At 36.4% G+C, this 17,872-nt stretch overlaps 1 protein-coding gene across 9 annotated transcripts in view; it reads right to left on the reverse strand.

The window, feature by feature from the left end:
* Positions 1-17,872, reverse strand: part of ORC4 (origin recognition complex subunit 4) — a 91,255-nt gene that overhangs the window by 24,116 nt on the left and 49,267 nt on the right. For all 9 annotated transcript variants that reach the window (XM_078070761.1, XM_036064777.2, XM_036064782.2 and 6 more), the window contains 4 exons: positions 12,619-12,694; positions 12,083-12,168; positions 8,945-8,993; positions 5,922-6,073 (listed from right to left, as the gene is read on the reverse strand). In XM_078070761.1, the coding sequence (XP_077926887.1) occupies positions 5,922-6,073; positions 8,945-8,993; positions 12,083-12,168; positions 12,619-12,694 (363 nt within the window). The remainder of the gene's footprint in view (positions 1-5,921; positions 6,074-8,944; positions 8,994-12,082; positions 12,169-12,618; positions 12,695-17,872) is intronic.

Here is a 17,872-nt window from a genome sequence, read left to right on the forward strand (position 1 = left end):
TCTCTTCTTTCTTTTTTCAACCAACTTCTTATCAATTCCTTTTATAAAATCTTTTATAATTTTCATCTTTACAGTCATATTCCATCCCTTCATCGTATTTACCCTTCTTTTTGTACATATATGTTTTTCTTTCTTTAAAATTTTGGGAGGAAGTTTCTTCTAACAGACCAAAATATGCCCAAAATCTAGTGTGTGGCTCTGATCTATTCACCAGCCTGATCACATTTCCCCCCCACTGTTTTTTTTCCGTTTCTTTTCCCCCCGGGTTTGGGTCTCTTCTGATTGGTTTAGTGTATATTTTTCTGGGGTTGTTGTTACCCTGTTAGCATTTTGTTCTATCATTCATCTATTCTCCTCTGGACAAAATGACAAGACGGAAAAACTCACCTCAAAAAAAAGAACAAGCAGCAGTACCAACTGCCAGGGACCTAATCAATACGGACATTAGTAAGATGTCGGAACTAGAGTTGAGAGTGACGATTATAAAGATACTAGCTGGGCTTGAAAAAAGCATGGAAGATACTACAGAATCCCTTTCTGGAGAAATAAAACTAAAATCTAACCAAGTCAAAATCAAAAAGGCTATTAATGAGGTGCAATCAAAAATGGAGGTTCTAACTGCTAGGATAAATGAGGCAGAAGAAAGAATTACTGATATAGAAGACCAATGATGGAGAATAAAGAAGCTGAGAAAAGGAGAGATAAACAACTACTGGATCACGAGGGCAGAATTTGAGAGATAAGTGATACCACAAGACGAAACAATATTAGAATAATTGGGATCCCAGAAGAAGAAGAAAGAGAGAGAGGGGCAGAAGGTATATTGGAGGAAATTATAGCAGAGAAATTCCCTAATTTGGGGAAGGAAACAGGCATCAAAATCCAGGAGACACAGAGAACCCCCTCAAAATCAATAAAAATTGGTCAACACCTCAATATCTAATGGTAAAACTTACAAGTCTCACAATAAAAGAGAAAATCCTGAAAGCAGCTGGGGACAAGAGGTCTGTAACCTACAATGGTAGAAATATTAGATTGACAGCAGACCTAGCCACAGAGACCTGGCAGGCCAGAAAGGACTAGCATGATATATTCACAGCACTAAACAAGTAAAATATGCAGCCAAGAATACTATATCCAGCTAGGCTGTCATTGAAAGTAGAAGGAGAGATAAAAAGCTTTCAGGACAAACAAGAACTAAAAGAATTTGCAAACACCAAACCAGCCCTACAAGAAATATTGAAAGGGGTCCTCTAAGCAAAGAGAGAGAGCCTAAAAGTAACATAGACCAGAAAGGAATAGAGACAATATACAGTAACAGTCACCTTACAGGCAATACAATGGCACTAAATTCATATCTTTCAATAGTTACCCTGAATGTAAATGGGCTAAATGCCCTAATCAAAAGACAAAGGGTATCAGACTGGATAAAAAAACAAGACCCTTCAATATGCTGTCTGCAAGAGACTCATTTTAGACCCAAAGACACCTCCAGATTGAAAGTGAGGGGGTGGAAAACCATTTACCATGTTAACAGACATCAAAAGAAAGCTGGGGTGGCAATCCTTATATCAGACAAATTAGATTTTATTTTATTATTATTTTTTAAAGATTTTACTTATTTGACAGAGAGAGACACAGCACAAGAGGGAACACAAGCAGGGGGAGTGGGAGAGAAGCAGGCTTTCTGCGCAAGCAGGGAGCCCGATGTGGGGCTCAATTCCAGGACCCTGGGACCATGACCTGAGCAGAAGGCAGACGCTTAACAACTGAGCCACCCAGGCGCCCCCGACAAATTAGATTTTAAACCAAAGACAATAATAAGAGATGAGGAAGGATACTATATCCTACTTAAGGGGTTTATCCAAAAAGAAAATCTAACAATTGTAAATATCTATGCCCCTAACATGGCAGCAGCCAATTATGTAAGCCAATTAATAACAAAATCAAAGAAACACATCGACAACAATACAATAATAGTAGAGGACTTTATCACCCCCCTCACTGAAATGGACAGATCATCTAAGCAAAAGATCAACAAGGAAATAAAGGCTTTAAATGACACACTGGAATAAATGGACTTCACAGATATATTAAGAACATTCCATCCCAAAGCAACAGAATACACATTCTTTTCTAGTGCCAATGGAACATTCTCCAGAATAGATCACATCCTAGGTCACGAATCAGGTCTCAACTGGCACCAAAAGACTGGGCTCATTCCCTGCCTATTTTCGGACCACAATGCTTTGAAACTAGAACTCAATCACAAGAGGAAAGTCGGAAAGAACTCAAATAGATGGAGTCTAAAGAGCATCCTACTAAAGAATGAATGGGTCAACCAGGAAATTAAAGAATTTAAAAAATTCATGGAAACAAATGAAAATGAAAACACAACTGTTCAAAATCTTTGGGATGCAGCAAGGCGGTCCTTCAAGAAACAAGAAAGGTCTCAAATACACAACCTAACCCTACACCTAAAGGAGCTGGAGAAAGAACAGCAAATAAAGCCGAAACACAGCAGGAGAAGAGCAATAATGAAGATCAGAGCAGAAATCAATGAAACAGAAACCAAAAGAACAGTAGAAGAGATCTACGAAACTAGGAGCTGGTTCTTTGAAAGAATTAATAAGATTGATAGACCCCTGGCCAGACTTATCAAAAGGACAAAAGAAAGACCCAAATAAAATCATGAATGAAAGAGGAGAGATCACAACCAACACCAAAGAAATAAAAACAATTATAAGATCATATTATGAGCAACTATAGGCCAGCAAATTAGATAATCTGGAAGAAATGGATGCATTCCTAGAGATGTATAAACCACCAAAACTGAACCAGGAAGAAATAGAAAACCTGAACAGACCCATAACCACTAAGGAAATTGAAGCAGTCATCAAAAATCTCCCAACAAACAAGAGCTCAGGGCCAGATGGCTTCCCAGGGGAATTCTACCAAACATTTCAAGAAGAATTAATCCCTATTCTTCTGAAACTGTTCCAAAAAATAGAAACGGAAGAAAAACTTCCAAACTCATTTTATGAGGCCAGCATTACCTTGATCCCAAAATCAGATAAAGACCCCATCAAAAAGGAGAATTACAGACCAATATCCCTGATGAGCATGGATGCAAAAATTCTCGCCAAAATACTAGTCAGTAGGATCCAACAGTACATTAAAAGAATTATTCACCACGACCAAGCGGGATTTATTCCTGGGCTGCAAGGTTGGTTCAACATCCGCAAATCAATCAATGTAATACAATACATTAATAAAAGAAAGAACAAGAACCATATGATCCTCTCAATAGATGCAGAAAAAGCATTTGACAAAGTAGAGCATCCTTTCTTGATTAAAACTCTTCAGAGTGTAGGGACAGAGGGTACATACCTCAATATCATAAAAGCCATATATGAAAAACCCATAGCGAGTATCATTCTTAATGGGGAAAAACTGAGAGCTTTTCCCCCAAGGTCAGGAACACGGCAGGGATGTCCACTATCACCACTACTCTTCAACATAGTACTAGAATTCCTAACCACAGCAGTTAGACAACAAAAAGAAATAAAAGGCATCCGAATCAGCAAAGAAGTCAAACTCTCACTCCTTGCAGATGATATGATACTTTATGTGGAAAACCCAAAAGACTCCACCCCAAAACTGCTAGAACTCATACAGGAATTCAGTAAAGTGGCAGGATATAACATCAAGTACAGAAATCAATTGCATTTCTATACACCAACAATAAGACAGAAGAGAAATTTAGGAGTGGATCCCATTTACAATTGCACCCAAAACCGTAAGATACCTAGGAATAAATCTAACCAAAGAGGCAAAGAATCTGTACTCAGAAAACTATAAAATACTCATGAAAGAAATTGACGAAGACACAAAGAAATGGAAAAAAGTTCCATGCTCATGGATTGGAAGAACAAATATTGTGAAGATGTCAATGCTACCTAGAGCAATCTACACATTTAATGCAATCCCTATCAAAATACCATCCACTTTTTTCAAAGAAATGGAACAAATAATCCTAAAATTTGTATGGAACCAGAAAAGACCCTGAATAGCCAGAGGAATGTTGAAAAAGAACAGCAAACCTGTTGGCATCACAATTCCGGACTTCAAGCCCTATTACAAAGCTGTAATCATCAAGACAGTATGGTACTGGCACAAAAACAGACACATAGATCAATGGAACAGAACAGAGAGCCCAGAAATGGACCCTCAACTCATCTCCAACAAAGCAGGAAAGAATGTCCAATGGAAAAAAGACAGTTTCCTCACAAATGGTGTTGGGAAAATTGGACAGCCACATGCAGGAGAATGAAACTGGACCATTTCCTTACACCACACACAAAAATAGACTCAAAATGGATGAAAGACCTAAATGTGAGACAGGAATCCATCAAAATCCTAGAGGAGAACAAAGGCAGCAACCTCTTTGACGTCAGCCGCAGCAACTTCTTCCTAGAAACATCGCCAAAGGCAAGGGAAGCAAGGACAAAGATGAACTATTGGGACTTCATCAGAATAAAAAGCTCTTGCACAGCAAAGGAAACAGTCAACAAAACCAAGACAACTGACAGAATGGGAGAAAATATTTGCAAATGACATATCAGATAAAGGGCGAGTATCCAAAATCTATAAAGAACTTATCAAACTCAACACCCGAAGAACAAATAATCCAATCAAGAAATGGCCAGAGGACATGAACAGACATTTTTCCAAAGAAGATATCCAAATGGCTAACAGACACATGAAAATGTGCTCAACATCACTCGGCATCAGGGAAATCCAAATCAAAACCTCAATGAGATACCACCTCACACCAGTCAGAATGGCTAAAATTAACAAGTCAGGAAACGACAGATGTTGGCGAGGATGTGGAGAAAGGGGAACCCTCCTACACTGTTGGTGGGAATGCAAGCTGGTGCAACCAACTCTGGAAAACAGTATGGAGGTTCCTCAAAAATTTGAAAATAGAGCTACCGTACGACCCAGCAATTGCACTACTGGGTATTTACCCCAAAGATACAAATGTAGAGATCTGAAGGGGTACGTGCACCCCAATGTTTATAGCAGCAATGTCCACAATAGCCAAACTATGGAAAGAGCCAAGACGTCCATCAACAGATGAATGGATAAAGATGTGGTGTATATATACAATGGAATATTATGCAGCCATCAAAAAAAACGAACTCTTGCCATTTGCAATGACGTGGACAGAACTAGAGGGTATTACGCTAAGAAAATAAGTCAATCAGAGAGAAAGACAAGTATCATATGATCTCACTGATATGAGGAATTCTTACTCTCAGGAAACAAACGGAGGGTTGCTGGAGTGGTGGGGGATGGGATAAATGGGGTGGCTGGGTGATGGACACTGGGGAGAGTATGTGCTATGGTGCGGGCTGTGAACTGTGTAAGACCTGTACCTCTGAAACAAATAACACTATATATATATATATACACATTTAATGCAATATATATCTTCTTTTTATATATATATAAAAAGAAGATAGGAAGGAAAAATGAAGGGGGGTAATTGGAGGGGGAGATGCACCATGAGAGACTATGGACTCTGAGAAACAAACTGAAGGTTTTAGAGGGGAGGGAGGTGGGGGGATGGGTTAGCCCAGTGATGGATATTAAGTAGGGCACATATTGCATGGAACACTGGGTGTTATACGCAAACAATGAATCATGGAACACTACATCAAAAACTAATGTAATGTATGGTGATTAACATAATAAAATAAAATTAAAAAAAAAAAGTAGGATAAATGCAACAGGCACTAGTGCAACACATTTGAAAAAATGCCTGATATAATAACCTACATAAGTGATGATATCAGTAATTAAGCTTTAATTTTCTAAATATGATAATCAATTTTTTAATAGAAAGAAAAACTTACCAATCTACATGTAAGACCAATAACTGCTAGTGGAGTCTGTGCAGACTGAGAAATGTCAAACAGATTATAGAGGAGTGTTTGGTTTTTATGATGAGCAAAAAGATCAAATTCATCTAATATGAAGATCACTGGGCAACTACTAGACCGGTCACCTAAGATAAAATAAGAGTTTTATATATTAAGAGGCAACTATATCAACCTTTCTTAAGTTTCCAAATTATTTACTACACTTTAGTTGTTAAAACTCAATTCAACAAACATATATTGAAAACCTACTTTGCATAGGATACTTAGCAATGCCTATACATTTATTCAACAACAAAAAAATTATTCACAGGACAAGATAGCCCTTACTGCCCTCAAGTAGTTCACAGTCTAATTACGTGACCCTATAGTTTACTGATGAAAAATTAAGAACATTATTTAAATGACAAGACTGTTGTTTTTAAAAGTATGTAAATATAATCTTCTGTCATCATAAAATTGACAAGGATCTCTTAACACCTAAATAGACCAAAACACTTTGGGATTAATAATAAAGGGAGTCACTAACTTATGAACAAAACTTTTGCTTCAAAAGAGACTTGTTTAGTTAGCAGAAATGCAAACTATCTTCCCAAGTATTTATAATTTTTATAAATAATCATTAAACTAGGAAATTCAACCAAAGCCACTTTTAACTCCTTCTAACCACAGTTTTTTTTAAGGCACCCCAACAAAGTTTTAATATTTCAACAACAGGGGAAAGTTCAACATGACTCTGTGAATTCATTTTTCTCATTACAACGGGAGAAACTACAAGGGCAGAAGAATCACTATTACCTTAAGGTTTAAGGCTTTATATTCACATAAACAAGTTAAAAGAAAATCTGATAAGGGAACACTTAACAGATAACAAAACATACAGTAACCTATATGTCATGAAAACCACAAGGACTACTCAAAGAGTCTATAAACAGAACTATATAATATAGAAATGTAGCATTTGAGGGATGCCTGGGTGGCTCAGTTGGTTAAGCGTCTGCCTTCAGCTCAGGTCATGACCCCAGGGCCCAGGGTTGGAGTCCTGCATCGGGCTCCTTGCTCAATGGGGAGCCTGCTTCTCCCTCTGCCCGCTGCTCACCCTGCTTGTGCAGTCTTTCTCCCTCTGACAAATAAATAAAATCTTAAAAAAAAAGAAATGTAGTATTTGATAAAATATACCATTATAAATCAATGGGGAAAAGTGGCTTATACAAGATTAGTTCTCCACTTCACACCTTATCAAAATAAACTCCCGCCAAATTACGAAATATATGTATTAGATGAAAACAGAAGTCAATGCCTTCAAAATCTGGAGAAAAATACTGATGATACAAAAAATTTAAAATTTCTTTTCAGCACAGAAGTCCAAAAAGAATTCCCATAAATGAGTATGGGATAAACACCACCAAAATAAGGCAAAGAATCAACAAGAAATACATAAACCAGGAAATATCAGTGTTTAATAAAAATATGAAGTGATGAGCATCAACAGCACAATAATGCATATCAAACTAAGAGATGTATTTTTTTCTCTTAGGCAGACATGAAAATTAATAATTGTGAATAAAAGTTGAAAAGGAAAAGGTACCCTTAAATATGTTTAGATTTAAAATTGAATTTCTAGGGTAGTTTGGTTCTATTCTTCCTTTTTTCCCTTTCCCCCTTTCTTTCTTTCCCCCTTTGTCCCCTTCCTTCCTTCCTGAGATTTATTTATTTATTTGAGAGAGAGAGACAGAGAGAGCATGAGCAAGGGGAGGGGCAGAGGGACAGGGAGAAGCAGACTCCCCGCTGAGCAAGGAGCCTTCCCGGGACTCAATCCCAGGTTCCTGGGATCATAACCTGAGCCGAAGGCAGACGCTTAACAACTGAGCCACCCAGGTGCCCCTATAAGTATTATTTTTTTAATTATTTTTATTTAAAGATTTTATTTATTTATTTGACAGAGCACAAGCAGATGGAGCGGCAGGCAGAGGGAGAGAGAGAAGCAGGCTCCCTGCTGAGTAGGGAGCCCGATGCAGGGCTCGAATCCAGGACCCTGGGATTATGACTTGAGCCAAAGGCAGAAACTTAACAGAATAAGCCACCCCAGGCACCCCTATAATTTTTCTTTTAAATGTGGTACTGTTTAATCCAGAATTCTACTCATTAAAATTTACCCTAGGAAATATCTAAATAATCACCTAAGCATTTCTTCCTAATTATACAAAGTTAGAAATCAAAATTCATAACTGGTGATTAGTAACTTCTAATTTATTACATTTTAAGTATAGCTAATTTATAAAATAGAATATATGAGAACCATAAAAATGATGGTGTAGCTCACTATTTACTGACACAGGTGCTCACTACATCCTGTTACATAAGTGAACAAGATATACATTATACAATATAGAAAATCATTTTATTCTTATAAAAAATTATGCCCATCTGCATCACATTCACTGCAGGTGAATAAAGACATGAAACCAAATGTTAACTGGGATAATCATGGGGTGGCTGTGTGAGCAGCTCAGTCACATGTCCGACTCTTGATCTCGGCTCAGTCTTGATCTCAGGGTCATGAGTTCAAGCCCCACTTTTGACGTGGAGACTTCTTTTTTTTTTTTTTTTTTTTTTTTTTTTAAAGATTTTATTTATTTATTTGACAGAGACAGAGATAGCGAGAGCAGGAACACAAGCAGCGGGAGTGGGAGAGGGAGAGCAGGCTTCCTGCCGAGGAGGGAGCCCGATGTGGGACTCGATCCCAGGACCCTGGGATCACGACCTGAGCCGAAGGCAGACGCTTAACGACTGAGCCACCCAGGCACCCTGATGTGGAGACTTCTTAAAAAATAATAATAATTGGGATAGTCACTGTAACAGTTGTGGCATTACAGTGATCACTTTATTATGGTTTTTTACATTTTTGCTTTTTGTAAAAATATGTAACACCTTTATAATCAGGGGAAAAATAAAGCTAAAAGATACCTTTTGGTGGTATTAATTATGTTAATATTTACCTTTTTTTAAAGCTTCCAGAAGAAATGAAAGGTTTTCAGCAAAACTTCCCTGAATAACAAAAAAGACACCATAGCTAAAAGTTTAATGAAATAAAGAATAAAAGAGGACTATCTGATTCTTAGACATTATATAGACACTATGTATCTACTTTTTCCTAGTCAGTGGCCAGATTCTGAGCTGGATACTTCCATGTGCACCATTAAAAACTTCAATATAAAAGGAGAGATGGCATAGTATTGAAAATGGCATTACCTTGTCATGCTCAAAATTTTTTATTTTCTGGATAAAGTCTGTAAAGATGTTAACTTTAATTTAAAGGTAGTTTTTAAGACTTGCTGTATTCTAAACACAGAGAACCAGAAATCATTGCACTTTGTATCTTCAAATAGATTAAGCTCTTTCAAGTCTCAGATTAATTTGTACCACTAAAAAAAATGACCATATGATTTCACTCATAAGTGACATTTAAGAAATAGAACAAATGAACACAGGGAAAGGGGAAAAAGAGGGGGAGGCAAACCATAAGAGACTCTTAACAACAGGGAACAAACTGAGGGTTAATGGAGGGGAGGGTGGGCAGGGGATGGACTAAATGGGTGATGGGTATTAAGGAGCACTGGGTGTTATATATAAGTGATGAACCACTAAATTCTACTCCTGAAACTAGTATTACACTATATGTTAACTAAAATTTAAATACCAACAACAAAAAAATAAAACATACTATTAAAAAAAAATGAGCACAAACTTAAGTGAGATCCAAAAGGAAATGGGAGAAGAAATTTGCCTCAATTATTACATACTACAATAGTTTTTCCCTATTCAAGAGCATACTACAGAATTTGTATATATCATATCAAATTTGGCTATGTTTACTTGGAACACAGCCAAAACATTTTTGGATACAACTTAAATATTCTACATGGGAATTAACAGAGTAGCAGATGCATTATCCAGATGTTCCAACTTGTGGATAAGGGCTCTGTTAAAATATTTTTTTCATTTAAGTCATTAATTTTTACTTCATTTAGATTTTTTAATTTAAAGAAATAGCCAACTTTTGGGGCGCCTGGGTGGCTCAGTCGGTTAAGCGACTGCCTTCGGCTCAGGTCATGATCCCAGGGTCCTGGGATCGAGTCCCGCATCGGGCTCCCTGCTCTGTGGGGAGCCTGCTTCTCCCTCTCCCACTCCCCCTGCTTGTGTTCCCTCTCTCGCTGTGTCTCTCTCTGTCAAATAAATAAATAAAATCTTTAAAAAAAAAAAAAAAAAAAAAGAAATAGCCAACTTTAAATTTGTGAAGATGTACAGGACAAAAGAAACCCACTTGTTTGTTTTGCAATTGAGAGAAGTGATATAAAATAGCCTAATAGGTTTTTAAGAACTTCCACATATTTTATAATAACTGTATGTTGTCAAATCAACATTATTTTCAAGGTAGTTAGGGCAAGAGGCATTTACCATAATATAAACAAAAGCTCAGAGGCAATCTGTGGGTGAATCAGTGGTCAAAGTTATTCAAAGGTTGCTTGTCTTTTGCTTTTTTTTTAAAGACAGTTACACCTGACCTTTACTGTATGTAATTATATAAATACATATGCACGTATTAGAAGAATATCCTTAATTAATATACATGCATATTTATATATAAATACATGTATGTATATATGTATAGGAATATACAAATTTGCTATAAGTATATCAAAAGAGAAAGGCTCTGGGTTAAGTGACTTAGATTCTTAATATCCCAATATCCATTTTATGACCTTCAAAGAAAATTAGGCAAACTAATTATGCTCTCTGAGCCTCAGGTGACTTATCTATATAATGTAGAAGTTAAACTAATAATCACTACATGTGATGATTAAGATAACAGTAATGACTAGAATAATAAACAATTGTGCCTTTTATGATTTCCTATGAATCCAATAAGAATAGGTCCAATTAGGAAAGTTAGAAACCCCAGTCTACACCAGTTGCAAACCAAAAGCCAAACTGAGCCTACATAATAGTAAGTGTCCTTGACCAAGCAAGCCACTGTATTCAACATTACATTCTAAAGAGGAGGAAGAATGTCAGACTTACAGAAGGGGCATTTTGAACCTGCAGACAGTGTGGAAGGGTAACACATGACTGGTTTACCTTTTTATAGGTAATTACTAAAGAATGAAATTACTAAATGCTAAGAGGCTTACACGACAATGGCTGTGTCATTGCAGAATGGAGTAGACACTGTAGAGTGATAACACTGTATGACCACCAGTGAGCAGAAAATGAACGTGGGATGTACACAACTCTGACTTCAACTGAATAAGCAATATGAGGTTAAGTCATTTCATTATGAAAAATAAAGTAGCTGTAAATTAATCATATTTCTTTTCAACCCTTTAAATCAAGTGATAGGGTAAAAAGTTTAATGAAAGTTCCAGAACATTTCTAATCAGTTTCATTTACATTACTGATTTCACTATCCTAAGGTTCCAAGCTGTTACAATAATGAGACATGAATTAAGTTTCTGAAAACATTTTAATAAGAGACAACTGACATTTGTATAGTACATTACCAATCCAGCATTTTTTAAACTTAAATTATGTTCAATGCTTCCTTTTGTCTTTAGACTAAATCTGTGAAGTATAATAAAGATAATGCACATTTAACACAGATGAGAAATTTGAACTTCTGAAATACTCATTAGCCATGATTATCAAGTAGGAAACGGTTTTAAGACAAGACTCAAATCCACCTTTTGCAGCTTTAAATTCAGCACATTTTCCATTACTCCCAGCTACCCAAGTCTCAGAAGACTAAAAAATAGGGTGAGTGTAGTACTTTAAAAAATATATTAAATTATCTCCAAAGATAGGGAACCAAAGTATTTATCTCACAGATAAAGAAACTCAGATAATATCTACATAAACATGGATTTCTTGGCTATTTTATAGTTAGTATCATCTACTTCAAAAAAGTCTTAACATAAAGATATGATGAATAAATGCATCCTAGTACATTATACTTTTTTATAAGAATCTTTCACATTTCAATTTAGAATCTCTGAACCCTCCCTAGCCTTCCAAAAATAGGAAAATATGGCATATAAACGTTAAACCCTGTTTAATAGAAGAACATAAATGATACTTACAAAAACTTTATCTCCAACTACATTTTCCAGATTTAACTGCCTTGTGATTTCCTTTAGGGCAATTTTATCATTGATCTGCAGTAGTCCTGAAATAAAGCCCATTTAAAAGTATTTAATTAAAATGAAATATTTGATACAGTGCAGATTATTTTGCAGTCAAGTAAGCTTTCTAATGGTTTTTAAATTTAACTAGAAAGAAAAAAGTGAAAAGTCTGTTATAACATTACTTCCTTTTTGAAACTCAGCAATGAAGACATTTGGTAGACTCAAAGAACTATCTTCCTTGGGGTTCTTTTATTTTAAAAAAAGAAAAGAAAGACAAAAAACCAAGAGTCGTTACATACCTCATTTATTATTATTTTTTTTTAATTTCTAAAAATATTGTGTACATTAAAGTAAAAGTTGTTAAACATGGATCAAGTTCTTAAATTACGACTATTACCCACCTTTAAAACATACCAGTAAATTAAACTTTATATTATAAAAAGCTTCTATGGCTTATATCATTTCCAATGGCAAAATGATGACATACTTACCATTTAGGTGAACTTGTAATACATTTTCACTCACTTCTTCTACTTCCATTAGTTCTTTCAAAGCATGGTTTATTAACTAAATGGTGTTAAAAAGTTTATGGAATATTTAATAATAGATAAAAATATAAGCCCATATTCTTTTTTAAACTATGAATAACGGGAACAGAATATAATAAAACGATTGCCATTTTAAACTAACAAATAAATTTGCACATTATTCACAGATAACAGAAAGGTTTAAGTAGAACATCTAATGTCTGACTCAAGATGCCAAAGCCAGGACTGATGTCATGCTCTCTCAATCATTTTCCCAAACTAATAAATGTTTAGAAACAACCCTCAAGTTTTCAAAGACAAATTTCTCTATAAGTCACATAAAACTACAGCCACTTAAGAGCTTCATGTCTGAGTCAGTTCATTATTTATCTCTAACATTTATTCTATTAAATATTTTTGAAATCACTTAAAAGCTATTGAAAAACATGTACTACAACAATGTTAAATGATTGTAAAAAGTCTACACCAGTCAATATACCAATTTCTATGAAATACTGTTAACTACTCTGTATGTCATCATGAAATAAAAAATTGAAAAAGTAAGAAATACCAAGGGTTAAGTTGAAAAAGAGATGTTTCCTCTATGAGTTGCTAGGTATAATAGCCACTCCTTATCCACAGTTTCAATTACCTGTGGTGTGGAAGCAGATGAATCCTCCTTTTGACATTATGGGCAGAAGATCGATAGTAGCCTAATGTTACATAATAATGCCTACATCATTCACCTAACTTCATCTCATCATGTAGGCATCTTATCATTTCACATCATCACAAGAAGGGTGAATATAGTACAATATAACATTTTGAGAGACAGAGACACCACACTCACATAACTTTTATTATATTTGTTATAACTGTTCTATTTTATTATTAGTTATTATTTTTAATCTCTTACTGTGCCTAATTTATACATTAAACTCTACCATAGCTATATATGAATGGAAAAAACAGTACATATAGGTTTTGGTACTATCCATGGTTTTAGGCATTCACTGAGGTCTTGGAATGTATGTCCCATGGCTGAGGGGGGGGCTACTGTATATAGAGAAAGACCTTATCAAAGAAATGCAGAGCTTGCAATGAAAAAAAATTACTAATAATATAATTACGACTAAGAATACACTGAACAAGGTGTTACACCACCTTAAACTGTTGAATTATAAAGTTTCAGATTTTTGTAACTATAGATTCCCATGCCAAATACTTCCTATTCTCTATTTTTTGACTTGTGACATCTTATTACAATTATATTGCAATATAATATACATCTCTTCACATTAATATGGCACATACATTTTTAAAAACTTAAAAATGAGAACTAAGAAAAGCCAAAAAGATTTTAAGAGGAAGAACAATGATAAAGGACTACAAATACTAAAACCACTCCTATCATTAGAAAATAAATGGTCCCTCAAAATAGACTGTGTATACAAAAAAAAAAAAAAATTAGGAAAGATGGCATCAAAATTTAGTAAGGACAAAAATGATATTCAAAAAAGGCACTAGAACAACTGGTAAACCATTTTGAAAAACAAAATACTATTTGTATTTGCAATATCATATTTCCATTTGTCATTGCAACATTTTTGTGAAACAGGAAGAAGCAAGTATTTTAAATTACTATGTTTCACAATAGGGTATCAAACATACTAACTATTCCGGTATATCTGTATTGTTTTTAAAACAAATGGAATTTTGGGGCGCCTGGGTGGTTCAGCTGGTTAAGCCTCTTACTCTAGATTTCAGCTCATGTCATGATCTCAGGGTGGTGAGATCCAGCCCCGCGTCTGGCTTCTTGCTGAGCACAGAGCCTGCTTAAGATTCTCTCTCCCTCTGCCTCTGCCCCTCCCCCGATGCGTCCTCTCACGTGCATGTGCGCTCTCTCTCAAAATAAATAAGCCTAAAAAAATGGAATTCTACCTCAGATCATAGGTAATCTAAGTCCTCTTAAAAAGGGAAATCTCAAAATACCAATTGTCATACTATGAAATAAAGCCCAACTAAGAAGTGACATTCTTTACAGAGAACTGTCCAAAAATGAAGTGGTACTTCTTGGCCTTTAAGCAAGTATGAATCTATCACAAGACTTTGTTCCCAGATGATACAAATGTGGTATCTCAAAATGTGGCCTTTGCAATAGCTTCTTAGTAATCTGCAATGTTCTTCCTCCCACCAACTGGTATCTTACTTAAATAATATTTCTATTTCCCTGGCTCTGATTATATGTTTTAAAGTATTTTATGTTTGGTAAATTGTTGAAAACTGTTTTAAATTATTCGCATAATGAAATGGGGGAAATAATACCTTCATTTTACATACACATATAGAGACTTATAATAAGGAAGGAAGACGGCAGCAGAGTAGGAGGATCCTAGGTTCACCTGCTCCCACGAATGCAAAAAGATACCTATTAAATCATCCTAAATAACCCAGAAATCAACCTGAAGAATGGCAGAAAAAGCTCCACAATTAAGGGTAGAGAAGAGGACAGAGGACACATCAAAGACAGTAGGAAGTGCGGAGTGTCTTGGCTTGGGAGAGAAATGGATCATAGCCAATGCAGTGGGGAGGAAGTCACAGTCCCAGAGAAGTGGGAAAGAGAGACTAAAGTACAGGGGAGTACACAGGAAATGAATCCTCATAGGATTGGTCTGGAAAGCTAGAGGGCCTCAATTTCTTGCGTTCTTGCAACCAAGGAGGCTTAAAGCCTGGAGTTGTAGAGGTCAGTATGCGTGGTTCTGGGAGAGCTTGAAGGACACTGGGGATGCACTTGGAGAGAAGGCAGGGTAAACAGTCTGTGGACATACAGCAATCTGAAAAGTGCCTGGGACACACAGCGGGGAGGTTAGTTGCTCATCTCCAAGAGTGTCCCAGAGAGAGGGTATTCACAGAGAGAGACCTCTGGGGAAAAAATGAACTGGCAGGTACCATTTAGCTCTAATGCTCATCAGTATAAATAGAGCTGCCCAGAAAACAGCCTCACACCCACATTTGCTACCAAACTTGCTTATACCAAGCCCTGCCCCATGCCCTGTGCTGTGGTGGAATTGCCTTTTCCAGTCACTCATTCCTCAGTCCCAGCACATGGGCCCCCTCCCTCACAATACTGGCTCAAACCCCCTGCCAATATGATGTCTCCCCACACTTGGTTCAGGTGGTGGTGGTGAAAGGTATCATTTCACAAGCAGACCACACCACATCTAGTTAAAATGCACCACATTCAGGTCAGGGACCAAACACTGCCCACAAGAGGCAAAGAGCATCTGTAGTAGATGACTGCCATGAAGGATAAAGCAGCCAGGACAACACAATAGCAGAGCACATGTAGCACAAACTGGAGACACTCCCGGAGGTGCCAGGCCCTGGGGAAGAGGAGACACTACACTGCAGGGCACTATAGAATCTCTTATTCATAAAACCATTGCCCTCCATCAGGGAAATACAAATCAAAACCACAATGAGATACCACCTCACACCAGTCAGAATGGTTAAAATTAACAACTCAGGAAACAACAGAAACAGATATTGGCAACGATGTGCAGAAAGGGGAACCCTCTTACACTGTTGGTGGGAATGCAAACTGGTACGGCCACTCTGGGAAACAGTACGGAGGTTCCTCAAAAAGTTAAAAAGAGAGCTACCCTACAACCCAGCAACTGCACTACTAGGTATTTATCCAAAGGACACAAACATATTGATTCGCAGGGTACATGTACCCTGTTTATAGCAGCAATGTCTACAGTTGCCAAAGCATGGAAAGAGCCCAGATGTCCAACAACAGATGAATGGATAAAGAAGACGTGGTATATATAGACAACAGAATATTATTCAGCCATCAAAAAGAATGAAATCTTGCCATTTCCAATGACGTGGATGGAACTGGAGGATATTATGCTATGTGAAATAAGTCAGTCAGACAAAGACAAATACCATATGAGTTCATTCATATGTGGAATTTAAACTAAACAGATGAACATAGGGAAAGTGAAGGGAAAATAAAATAAGAGAAAAAACAGGGAAGCAAACCACAAGAGACTCTTAATATAGGGAACAAACTAAGGGGAAGTGGGGGGGGGGGATGGGGTAACTGCATGATGGGCATTAAGAAAGGCACTTGAAGTAATGAGCACTGGGTGTTGTATACAACTGATGAATTACTTAATTCTACCTCTGAAACTAATAATACAGTATATGTTAGTTAAATTGAATTTAAATAAATAATTTTTATAAAAGCCACTGCCCTCAAAAACATGAGATGTAGTTGACTTTCCTAACACACAGAAACAGATACAGAGACTTAGACAAAATGAGAAGACAGAGGAATTTGTCCCAAATGAAAGAACAGGACAAGGCCATGGCCAGAGATCGAAATGAAAGAGATATAAGTAACATATGTGATGGAGAATTTAAAGCAATGATTATATGTATAATCACTGGACTTGAGAAAAGAGTGGAGCACATCAATGAGACCATTAACACAGAGATAAGGAATAACATAGCAGAAATAAAGGGCTCAATAAATGAAATGAGAAACATGCTTGATGGAATGAATAGCAGGCTGGAAGAAGCAGAGGAACAAACTAACAGCCTAATGGACAAAGTAATGGGAAATAATCAGACTGAACAAAAGAGAGAAAAAAGAATTATACAAAATGAGAATATACTTAGGGAACTTCAGTGTCCCCATGCAACATAGTAAATTCATATTACAGGAGTACCAGAAAAAGAGTAGAGGAAAGGGGGCAAAGAATTTATTTCAAAAAACAGCTGAAAAGTTCCCAAATTAGGAGAAGGAAATAAATATCCAGATCCAGGATACACAAAGAACCCCCAACAAAAATCAACAAAAGTAGATCCACACCAAGATACATACAATTAAAATGGGAAAATATGATAAAGAAAAAATATTAAAAGCAGCACGACAAACAAACAAAAAGACAGTTACACACAAAGGAAATACCATAAAGCCATCAGTGAATTTTTCAGCAGAAACTTTCCAAGCCAGAAAGGAGTGTCATGTTATATGCAAAGTGCTGAATGGGAAAAATATGCAGCCAAAAATACTCTTTCCAGCAGGGCTATCATTCACAATAGAAGAAGAAATAAAGAGTTTCCCAAATAAAAACTAAAGGAGCTCATGACCACTAAACGAGCCCTGCAGGAGATATTAAAGGGGTCTCTTTGAGTGGAAAGAAGA

Source organism: Halichoerus grypus, chromosome 4 (assembly GCF_964656455.1).
Source record: "Halichoerus grypus chromosome 4, mHalGry1.hap1.1, whole genome shotgun sequence".
Classification (NCBI taxonomy): domain Eukaryota; kingdom Metazoa; phylum Chordata; class Mammalia; order Carnivora; family Phocidae; genus Halichoerus; species Halichoerus grypus.